The 11,970-nt window shown below is 47.8% G+C and overlaps 1 protein-coding gene across 1 annotated transcript; it reads right to left on the bottom strand.

Moving 5' to 3' along the window:
- Nucleotides 1-5,476: 5,476 nt before the first annotated feature.
- Nucleotides 5,477-10,508, bottom strand: SURF6 (surfeit 6). The gene is made up of 5 exons (XM_019728939.3): nt 10,193-10,508; nt 8,937-9,140; nt 8,324-8,412; nt 7,021-7,224; nt 5,477-6,850 (listed from the first exon to the last, which is right to left on the bottom strand). The coding sequence occupies exons 1-5, from the start codon at nt 10,284-10,286 to the stop codon at nt 6,371-6,373; spliced, it is 1,071 nt and encodes a 356-aa protein (XP_019584498.3). The 5' UTR covers nt 10,287-10,508; the 3' UTR covers nt 5,477-6,370.
- Between the last annotated feature and the right edge of the window lie 1,462 nt (nt 10,509-11,970).

Here is an 11,970-nt window from a genome sequence, read left to right as displayed (position 1 = left end):
ATTATTTTTTAACCAACAATGGAAGTTTAAATTAACCAAAGATCTTTTCAGCATCTAAAAGCTGATGTATTTTTTGTCATTAGATCTATTATAATGAATTATATTATACATTTCTTAATAGTGAAGTATCCTTTCCTACTTGCAGTAAATCCCAGGTGGTCACTTTGTATTCTCCCTTTAATGGACTACTGGATTTTGTTTGCTGACATTTTAGATTTTTGCATCTATAGCCTTAAGTGTTACTTATCTGTAATTTTCTGCTTGTGCTACGTTTGGTGGGTTTTATTTATCAATTTTATGCCCAATAAGAATAATTTAGAGGCAATACTTCTTTTCCTACTTTCTGAGCAGTTTAGATACCTTAAAACTATCTGTTCTTTAAACTTTGGGTAGAATTCTGTGAAAAATATGGTAGGGATAACTCTGGGAATTTTCTCAATTTCTTTTATGAAAATCAGTCTGTTTTAACCTTCTATCTCTTCTGGAATCAGGTTGGCTAAAGTGTATTTCCTAGGATATTATCTATTTTGTTCATATTTTCAAATCTGTTTGCATAGAACAGAGCAAAGTAGTTGCTTATGGTTCTTTAAATCTCTTCTATATTTCCTTGGTTGTTTCCCCATTACCATTTATTTCACATTTTTTCCTTTATCCTGTTCCCTTTCCTTCTTCCTTTGCCAATAGTTTAAATTGTTTCCAATTCATATCTCCTTTTATCTTTATTGAAGTCCTTTTGGCTTTCCTTTATTTTGTTGTTTTCCTTACATCTTGAATTGGATGTTTAATTGACTTATTTTTGTTTCTTCTTGTTTCTTAATATAAGTAATTAAATCAATTAGTTTTTCCCTGAGTACTGCATTAGCGGGATCCCATGGGCTGCCATCTCACTATCATTTTGCTTTCCTCTCACTCCGAAGTGGTTAAGAAAGATTTTTAAAATTACCAGGGGGTAGCAGCTTTTTATTGTGTTATTATATGCTGTCATTGGAGAATGTTGCCTTAGTGCGTATTTTAATTTCTTAAGATTTATTTTATAGTGTAATGTTTATGAGCATTTCGTTGTGAATGCCCCGAGTATTTGAAAAGCTGTATTTTCTATTTTCAATGTATATGTATCAGACCTAAATTAATACTTGTTATTTCAGCTTTATTATTTTGTGTTTAGTTTATATTCAACATGGATATAAATTGAAGCCTAGTCTATCTCTCCTTGCATTTTTGTGTTGCTGCTTTATTGTTTAGTAACAGACAATCACACCTACTATAACTATACCTCCATTGAGAATTTCACTTGTTGTAAGACGCTGTTCTTTTTCTTAATGCTTTTGCCCCTGAAATCACTGGTGACAGATATTAAGGTCACGTTCTTGGTGTTTTTGTTTGCATTTGTCCAGTTTCTTTGTGAGCCTTTTAACTGTGAGCCCATCTGTATCACATCTTTTTTAAAACTGTGTTTCTTACCTATATTACTGAGTTCATTCTTGCTTTGTGATATAGTTTGAAACTTTTTCTTTAATAAGGAAATGGAACAAATTTCCAGTTACAGCTATCATGCTGTTTACTCTTAGTTTGATGGTGATTTGTATTTCTTTTGTTACAGCTTTGAAAGACCTTTAACTGTGTGGTTTGTTACCTTTGTTAAAGTGTTTTTTTCAAGAATTTGAAAGATTTGGATTTTAATCCAGTGAAAAAGTTTTTATAACCATAATTTCATGTAGTACCTTTCATCCTCTATTTACTTAAGCAATGCATATTAACTCCTTGTTGTGAGCTATGAGATTTTCTCAATACTTTCCCCTTCCCTTTCCTTCTCACCCAAATTAGTCGACTTTATTATGCTTCTAAATATTTACTGTGAATATACTTAGACCTCCCGTACTTGAATTTGCATCTTTAAATGATATTACTCCTATTTGTAAAGATGAAGAAATCCCTTACTTTAATACCTCCCACTTTCTTTCCTTTCTCAATTTTTGTGACAATTTTATAATTTCTATTTATATAATTCTGAATTACAAAATTTGCATTTACACACTGCAGCCATGGTCTTCACCCTTGTTTATGACTCGGTTTTATACGCAGAGTCCTGTTACCACTAATCTTTCTGTCATCCTTTGTCACTTAAAGTGTGGCTGCTGAGGCTTGTTCTCTAGCAGCAGCTTCAAGGATTCATGGGAACAACATTCCCGAGTTTTTGTATGTTCAGAACGGTTTGTCTGTTGTCTTTATATGAGGTTGGACAATTAAGTTCGCAAACTCATCCTAGAAAAAGTGCTCCATACCTCATTGCTGAATGTCACTATGGTCACCTTCAAAGTCCTCCCCCTTGGGAAGCTATGCACCGATGACAGCGTCTAGTCCACCCTTCAAAGCAATTCTGGAACTCTTTTCTGGAATGGCCCTCAGAGCTGTCGTCCTATTACCCTTGATGTCCCAAATGTCATCAAAATGTCTTCCTTTCAGAATTTCCTTTATCTTTGGGTAACAAAAGAAGTCATTGGGGGCCAGATGAGGTGAGGAGGGAGGGTGTTCCAATACAGTTATTTGTTTACTGGCTAAGAACTCCCTCACAGACAGTGCTGTGTGAGCTGGTGCATTGTCGTGATGCAAGAGCCATGAATTGTTGGTGAAAAGGTCAGGTCGTTTTCGTTTACCTTTTCCACGCAGCCTTTTCAGCATTTCCAAATAGTGAACTTGGTTAACTGTTTGTCCAGTTGGCACAAATTCATAATGAATAATCCCTCTGATATAAAAAAAGTTAGCAACAGCATTGTAACTCTTGGTTTGGACTGACGGAACTTTTTTGGTCGTGGAGAATTGGCTGACTTCCATTGTGCACTTTGACGCTTTGTTTCCGGATCGTATTGGTACACCCGTTTCATGACCAGTGATGACACGGCCCAAAACATCGTCTTCACTCTCCAAAAGGTCTTGGCAAACTTCGACTCTCCTTTGCTTTTGTTCGTCAGTAAGCTCCTTCGGGACCATTTTTGCACACACCTTTCTCATGCCAAGACTTTCAGTTAAGATTTTCCTAACTGTTTCTCTATCAACGTTTACTTGGTCTGCTGTGCTTCTCACATTTACTTGGTCTGCTGTGCTTCTCACAGTCAGACGACAATTTTGACGTACAATTTTTTGAATGTTTGCAATGTTTTCGTCAGTTCTGCTCGTTACTGGCCGCCCTGACCTCTCTTCATTATGATGTATTTTCTCCCCTCAGAAAAACATTTAATCCATTTGTACACAGCCATTTTCTTCATGGCATTATCCCCTTAAACTTGGACTCACATGTCCCTGATTTCACTTCCACTCTTGCCAAGTTTAGTAAGAAATTTAATGTTTGTTTGTTGCACTAATAGAACCTCAGATGTTCGCAGGACGGCACACAAAAACATTCAACAATAATGAACTCCACTCAGCAAGACACCGCCACACATCTACATGAACACAGCTGAGACAGATACACCAAGGTTATGCAACCTTACCAAGCTGTCTATACAGTGCTACCAATGTGAGACACGGTGGCAAGTTCGCGAACTTAATTGTCAGACCTCATACTTGACTGAGTTTGGCGCAGTGTAAAATTCTTGGGTCATACTAGCTTTCCTCGGAGATTTGGTGGCAGTATTGCTCGTAGCTTCTAAGGTTGGACGTTACTGTGAGAAAGCATGATGCCAGCGTGACTTTTTCCCCTTATACATAATTTGAAATTTTTGCATGGTTGTCTGATTTTTTTTTTTTTGAAGCCCAGTAAACCTTACTAGGATAGGTCTGTGTGTGGAACATTCAGGATGAATCTTTTTTTCATGACACTGTATGGATGTTCAATCTGGAGAGTTGTGTTTAGTTCCTACAAAGGTTTCTTGAATTCTAAGATATTTTGTATTCCTGTATTTGTTTTCTTCTTAGGGACCTCTATTGTGTATAGGTTAGGTCTTGTTTGCCTTTCTTTCATAGCTATCCTCTTTAAACTTTTCTAAGTGCTTTTTCCATTTCATTTCCCTATGTTTTCATGTGTTTTTTTCTATGTCCTGTGTGTGTTTAGGAGTTTCTTTCATATGCTTCTAATTTTAATTTCTGTGACTTCTTTTTCTTCCACTCTTCCTCTGAGCTTGTGTTTTTTCAATCGTTGTTGATTTGCTGTCCTCCATGAGCTCATGGTTTTCTGCTTTGGGTTTTGTTTTATAGAGGTGACTGCTTCTTGTTTAATGCATGGGAAAATATTTGGAAAAATTCCATCTGTTCTGTGGCAAAAATTTTTTGGCACAGGCTCTTCACTTGCCATTTGTTTCACCGGTACCTTTTATCTTGTGTAATCACAGAGATTGTACACTAATTCCCACTCTGAAACTCAGTTGTGAATAAGGTATTTCCTGGCATGGATATTTGCACAGTGTCACTGTGGGAGGGAAAAGATCGTATTTCAGGGCAACGAGGATTTTCCTTATAACCCAGGGTTGTGTGCATAAGCTCCTTTAGCCTCTACACCCAAGTCAGAGATAACAGGAAGCCATAGGAACATTCCCACTACAATGTCTCGCTCACCACAGCCAACGCAAACAAACGAATTCCTGCAACTATAGCTTATCTGGTGAGTGTTCACCCAGAGCCACACGCTCTGCTTCTCAGAACCAAACTTCCACGCAGGCACTGTCTGCCAGGTCACCCATCACATTCTCGTTGCTGAACAGGATTTTGTATTTGCATCTCAGGGAAGGGGACTTAGCAATCCTCCTAGAGGTCTCTAAGCAAGGACACCCCCTTCTCATTCGTTTTGCTCCCTGCTCAACCTGTTTTTGCAGTATCCACCTATTGTATGGTTTGGACTACCAAATGCTTCCTAGTTACATCTAAGATAGAGTGTTTTATTTTCCTAGTTGGCTTTTCGTGCTTTCTGAAAGAATACCATGTTTCCCCGAAAATAAGACCTAGCCGGACAATCAGCTCTAATGCATCTTTTGGAGCAAAAATTAACGTAAGACCCAGTCTTATTTTACTATAAAACTGGGTCTTATATGATTTAATATAATACAATACAATACAATACCGGGTTTTATAATTTTTGCTCCAAAAGACACATTAGAGCTGATTGTCCAGCTAGGTCTTATTCTCGGGGAAACACGGTAGAGGAAATGTGTTTTATGCTGACATCTTCAAGTTGGATGTGCCCTAATATCCTTTTAGTAAATCCCCTTTCGGCTTAAATCAACAGACTTGTCATCTGTAGCTTGCAGTTAAGAGCCTGATACAGAAATTTGGGCCAAGAGTGGGGGCAGGCAGCATTTTCTTGGGAGGCACCAGGGCTCCTCCAGGCACTGGGTAGGACTACATATGCCCACTGGAAGTTGGGTGCAGCCATGTGACTTGTCTTGACCAGTGAAATGTGAGCAGAAGATGTGGAAGTAACTTCCCAATAAAAGCTTTCAACTCAGTCTGTTTGATTAATAAACTTAACCCTTTTTTAGAGCAGTTATAGGTTTCTTCACTGGAATTTAATGTAAATATTAACAGCTTTATTGAAATATAACCCACATACCATAAACTCCATCTGAGTTGTCAATGTGCATTCATTTTGATTGCCTGTAGGCTTGGATGTAATTCTGCTACCTTACTCTGTATGTTCCACTCACCTCACTCAGTTCTTGGTTTTGTTCTCTCGCTTACCTTCTAGATAATCATTCCACTCGGTTCCTTTTTTTTCTTCCTTAGTTTAGTATAGTTTCTTATCTTGTATACTAGAATCCATTATTTTAGGATTCTTAATGTGTGTTTAACTTGAATTCTAATTCTTACCCTTCTTACAAATTATCTTAGAATCATTCATTTCTCATCATGCCTGAGGTTGGCCTCATCTTCTCCCAGTGACCCCAGCCTGTCAACTCCACCTTCTGCTCCAGCTATAGGTGTTGGATTTTCGTCCTTCCAAAGTGAGTTTCTGACACCACGGCCATTTCCTTCCTGCCTCTGTGAATGAACATGAGAAAGGAAGCAGGAGCCAGTGAAATGCTGTCCCAAGTCCCCACGCCCTCACACTGCTCCTTCCTCTCTCACCTGCAAACTTCTGTGTAGCTTTCCAGCCTCCCAAGAGAAGGCTGGAGCCTGGCATTGGTTCGCCCCTTCACTGGGTCTAAAGGATCGGGGCCCCTGTTCTCAACAATGTTCTCTTTTGCATGAGTGACCTGAGCCCTCACAGCAAGCCTGAGTGTGAGCCTGCACGTTACACGGAGAAGCCGGAGTCTGCACGGACGGCAGACTTGTGGTGTCACGTGACATGGAGGCGCTCCTCAAGCCTCCGACAGAGGTGCAGCCCCAGGTGGTAAAGGTGCCCAAGCTGGGGCATGGTCTGGACACCGGGCCGTGTGAGGCCTCATGCCAGGCCGGCCCGCTCCAGGTCCTGGGGCAGGATGCGGCCCTTCTTGCGGGCCTTCTCCAGGCGCCGCTCAGCCTTGGCCGCCTTCTTCTTGCGCAGGTTCTGGCGTCGCTGGTCCTGCCGTCGCTGCATCTTGTCCACCACGTGAGCCGTGCGCTTCTCCCACCGGCGCTGCCGCTGCGCCCGCCGCTTCTCCTTGCGCTTCAGGGCCTCCTGCAGCAGGCGCTCGTCGTCGCGGATCCGCACGCCCTCGGCCTTGTACAGCACGTTGGTCCACTTCATCTTGCTCTCCAGCTCCCGGGCCTTGCCCACGTCCTTTTCACGCAGCTCCTCCAGCTGGCTCTGCCGTGCCTGCAGCCGCTCCAGCAGCTGCCGGTAGTTCTTCCCCGTCAGCGGCGTCAGGTTCCCCTTCAGCTTCTGCCGCTTCTCCTTCCTGCGCTGGGCCCTGCTGGCCGGCTCCTCCCCGCTCACCTCCACCTCAGAGGGAGAGAGGCAGCCCCGTCACCTCCAGCTCTGCGCACGCCAGCCCCCTGGACAGGCACCATCACGACCCCCACTTCTCAGAGGGGTAGCCGTGCCGGGGGCCGAGAGGGGGCAGAGCCAGGCTCCCAGCGCCCGCAGCTCTGTGGCCGACCGCGGGCCCTCACCTTATTGAAGAGCAGCCCCGGCTGAGCCTGCGCCTCCCCTGCGGGTGCCTCAGGGGGTGGCTCGGCAGCCCCTGTGGCCTCAGCTGCCTTTGCCGCCTTCTCTTTTGCTCTCAGTTCCTTTCGCTTCCTCTTCTTCCGGTCCCGCTCCTGCTTCCGCCGCCGTCTCTTCTCCAAAGCGGCAGGAGACAGCTCCCCGGCACTGCCCTGGAGAGGAAGCAGTGTTCACTCCGAAGGGTCTCCCAATTTCAGCCCCACCCAGCACATGGAACCAGGGAAGGGACGTGACAAAAGCCTTGTGCAGGACAAGGGACCCACTGAGTTCAGCTTTCCACTCTGATGACCTATCACCCAAAATGCACGTGACCCCAAAAGGAACAAGGGGCCCCCCAAGTGGGAACCATGGGTTCTGGTTCCGGGACACTGACCATGTGCCAGGACACTACAAACACGGTTGTACTAAACCTTCCCAATGATCAACACAGGAGACGCTAACCTCCACCACTCGACAGACTTGAGGGGTTTGCCAAAGCCACCACCCAGGACTTGGCATTGGGTCACAACGATTCAGCACCTGTGTTGACCACAGCACTATTCTGCGGTGAAATGGCCAAGCTCTGCTCCACCATCAGCCTTTTCCACCCCAGGGCCAACAAGAAGGCTCAGACCAGCCAGCCCCAGACCTGCTCTACGGGAAGCCAGGGCCCCAGCCTGGATTACCTCTTAGGAACCTGCCCCCAGGCTTGTCCCAGCATGGTATAGAAAGATGCTACGGGACTGTCCCCACACAGCAAGAGGCCTGAAGGAGGTCCCCAGGGAAAGCGCGTGTGGTGGCAGAGTTGGAGGCGAGGGGGGGGGGGGGTAAGGGAGCAACGCCATCTGGACAAAAAGCTGAGGGTAGTTCAGGTCTCAGTATTTGTTGTGGTTGTCACCTCAGGCAGGTCACCTCATCCCAGGTCCTTGCTTACTTCATAGGGCTGTCGTGACATTTAGGTGGACAGAAGTGTCATTCAGTGTGGTATTCAGCAAAGGTGGCTTCCCAGAGGGAGGAGGCTAAGCCCCTCTCCTAGGCCAGCAGAAAGCGGGTGACCCTGGGGACTGAGGCTCCCTGAATGAGGACTACACCTGATTTCTTACAGAACAGAGCTGCCGAGGCCCTGGCAGGACCCACTGCAGGGGTGGGAACAGTGGCCGGCGGGGCTGGGAGCCAACCCCACAGAGAGCACCAAGACCTCCTCTCCAGACAGAGGGGAAACCACCATGGCAAACATGTTGCTCCCAGCACCCCAGGGGCTCCCCCAGCTACCTGGCCCCGGGCCTCCTGGATCTTCTCATGCAGCCGCTGCCGCAGGACGTCCAGGGCGAAGAAGGAGTCTGGCTCTGTAGCCAGCCCATCTGCAAGCAAGGAGTTAAGAGGGCTGAAAAGAGATTTCCCTCCCTGGCCTTCCTGTTGGCTCCCTAGGGCCCAGCGTCAAAGCCTGAGTCTCCATGCACTGCCCTCCCCCTGGTGGCCACTGGTGGATCTGCAGGGCAGCTCCATAGCCTTGTGCGTTATAAAACACTTCCTACAGGTTGAGCCATTTCTTCAACTTCTGCAGCCTGTGTTCCCCCTGAACAAGTCAGCGTTCACGACGCCTCTTCAGAAACTTAGGGGCAGTAATGCTCTCCAAGCCAAGCGGCTCCAGATCCTCACAGTCTTGCCCCTTTGCCACATCGTGGAACCATCTAGCCTGGAACCACCATGTACTTCCTGGGACCCCATTCCACCCCGAGCCCCTGTAAGCTGTCCTCTGAAAGCTCGCTCTTTGGGAAGGCTCCCATTATCCCAGTGTGCCTGACGGTGTCTCTTCTTATGATCAGAGAGCACCACGCTTGCATGGGTCCCAGCCAGCCCTGCCCAACATCCTGGAGCTCCTCACCTGCAGGGGCCCCTGTGGAGATGGAGGCCTTCTCCTCCTGGGCTGTGCCTGGCTTCCTGGCCTTGGAAGCGGCCAGAGACTTCTTCCCCAGGGCCTGGGCCTTGGGCTCTGAAGCCTTCTCCTCCCGCTCCCGGGATTTCTTCTGTGCTCTCTTCCTCTTCTTCTTGGGGGGTCCAGCAGCTTCTGCACCTTGAGTTTTGCCAGCTGAAATACAAAATGAGAAAGGACTGTCCCCTCAGTTGATCCATTCAACAGGCAGGAGGTCTTGCAAAGGCTTGATTCGCTTGATTCGAAAGCGAATCAAGAGCTCAGTATCTTACCCACAGAGCTCAGAACCACAAACTTCCCAGAGATAGCAGACTGGTCACACACATCAAAACCCTGATACACAGCCACACACGTGACCCAGCCGTCCGCGGTGAAAACTTGGCCTCAAGGATGTTCATCGCAACATTGAGTGGAAAACTAGGAAAACCTAAATATCCATATACCGAACAAATGATGACACTGCTGTACAACCAACTACTCTGTAACCATCAAAAATAATGACACAGGCTTTCATTTTAAGGGCTAGAGAAAACGTTTACATTTTAAATGGGGAAAAATGAGTATATAGCATAGGAACCGAATTGTTTTAATAAATGAGGTTATTCCTAGAAAAAGGACTAGAAATACACCGACCTAACAAATAACTGATTGATTTGAAACCTCACTTTTTCTAATTTTCTATAATGAATATATTTTTTTGTTTAAAAAGAAAAAAATCGTTTTTCCTCTGCTAGTTCCATGCCAAAACCTGTTGCTCCCCCCTCGTGGCGCAGGCAGTACTTACAAGTCCAGACCCTGCGCAGGCCCGTTTGCCTGTTTCACCGGCTATGTGTCTGCTTCCTGAGGGCAGCCCTGTCACCCCTGCCGTGTAAACCTACGCTGCAGGAGCCATTTTCTTCCTTTTCCCTACCTTCCGCAGAGCACAGGGTCACCTCCTCCAAACCTCAGGCGTGCTTCCTGCCCGGTGAGCAGATGGTGCTCACACCCTCGGACCCCCAGGCTGATGCCCCCAGCAAGCAGGGAAATACCAGGGACTTTAAACGTCACTTATATTTCTTCTAGTATTTTCCATGCTTGTTGCAAGCATCCACGTGTCTCGTCCACCCGGAGGCTCCCCCGCGTGCAGCGTGGGGTACACCCTCGACGTCGGGGAGTGGGGGCGGCCCTTTCCGAAGCCCCCCCAGTCGCGGCCCTGGGCAGCGCTTTACCGGATTTGCGCTTCTGCGGCTCCGGGCTGGGCCGGGAGCAGATCTTCCTGGCCAGGCTCTGCAGGTAGGCATCCTTGGCGAGCAGAGAAGCCATGGCTGGAGGCTCGTGGGTCGGGCGGGGCTCAATTGGGGTCCTGCTCAGGGGGGAGGGGGGCCTGGACGCAGCGTCCGAGGCTCACACTGGTCTCCTCTGCCACAAAAAGGGCCCCCGCCAGCGCGGTGACCCCCGGCCCACGCGACCCTCACCGAACCGGCCTCCAATGCCGCGCCGCGCTTGCCGGAAACACCACAGGCGCAGGCGCCCAGCGCCGAGCCCCCAGCGTGCGGTGCTCGATTAGCTAGGCCTGGACTCGCCGGAACAGGCGCGCGGAGCCGGGCGCAGAGCATTGTGGGCCGCGGGCGGCCGCGGGCGCAGCCGAGTCCGTGAGTTCGGCCTCGACCCCCGGTCCTCTGACCCGAGGTGGGGGCGGTGCTGGTGACCCTGAGTCCCGGCCTCTGCGCCCGCACCCCAGCGCAGTGCCCCCACGCAGTAGGTGTTCAGTAACTAGGGGCGACAGGAATAGACCTGCGATAATTCGGTACCAAGTGGAAGCGGGCGGGGCCGCGTTCGTTCAGAAAGGCCTGCGCGCCAGCAGGTGCCGGGCGCGCTCCGAGCCCCAAGAAAGCACGACAGTGCCCTCGTCGAGTTGGTATTTCAGTGGCGACTGGTAATAAAGCCATTGTATAATGTGTGGCGGATAAAGGCGTGTGGCGGATAATGGCGTGTGCTAAGCAGAAAGGGAAGGGAGGGAAGGGGCGTTCAGGGGAGACCCGGGCGTTCAGGGGCGACCGCTGCCCTGCACAGTAAGATCACAGACCGACTTAAAACAAGGTTCCTCCTTTATAAGGACTCATGAGGAGAGGGAGGGGAGTGTTTGCCAGCCTGAGGCTGCGACCACCACACCCCTGTCCCTTAACGGGGGAATTACAGGCTGTCACACAGCTCAACCTTTTGAGGGTCACCTTGGGGTGGGAAGGGACGTGATGTTCACCAGGGGAAGGAAGGAAGGAAGGGGCCATGGAGTCCTAAGTTACTACTTCGAAAGGCTGTTTGAAGAGCCTGCTAGTAAGATACAGTCGAAACATGAAGAATTTAACTTTCTTCCCCTGACCTCTGCCACGAGGTGATGTGTTAGGGAGGGGACGATTTCGTCTTCCCCTCTGTAGACTTACAATCCCACAGTAATTTCTGTAAGCGCTCTCCTTAGGCCACGCACATGCCCTTCCGGGGATGATCAGTTTTAACCATCAAAGCAAGAGCCAGTTGAAGGGGCTGGGAGTGCGAAGTGACAGGGACGACGGGTCCTTTCAGTGGGACTCCAGCCCACGTCACAAGTGTGGGTTTGTCTGTGTCTCGTCTCCAGGGAGGTCCCTGAGGCTTTGTTGAGGTCTTCACTGGACGGAGGTGGTAGGTGCCATGTGAGTTGCCACAGGCCAGGGAGAGAAAACAGTTGTTGAGTTCCAAGTGCAGGTCCTGATGATCGGCCTTCTTAACACATTTTTTGTGGGAAACGAGTAAACTCGTCATATCGCCTCTAGTTGGAACCGGCAAAAATTTTGCAAAGTAAATAAATAGAGACCTCTTTTTAAACTAAAACACTGAAAGTTTCATAGAAAAATATCAAATAGATCGAAAGATATGAATATTTTACGGAAAGTCTAATTTTGGCGAGAAAATGTCAAAAAAGCCCCGTGTTACGACACGATTTGGCGGGAAAATGCCCACTTACAATAGTGAC

This window comes from Rhinolophus sinicus, chromosome 16 (assembly GCF_057876585.1).
Source record: "Rhinolophus sinicus isolate RSI-liver-muscle chromosome 16, RSI-T2T, whole genome shotgun sequence".
NCBI lineage: Eukaryota > Metazoa > Chordata > Mammalia > Chiroptera > Rhinolophidae > Rhinolophus > Rhinolophus sinicus.
Note: the sequence above shows the minus strand (reverse complement) of the source record. Positions and strands in the feature narration are given on the sequence as shown.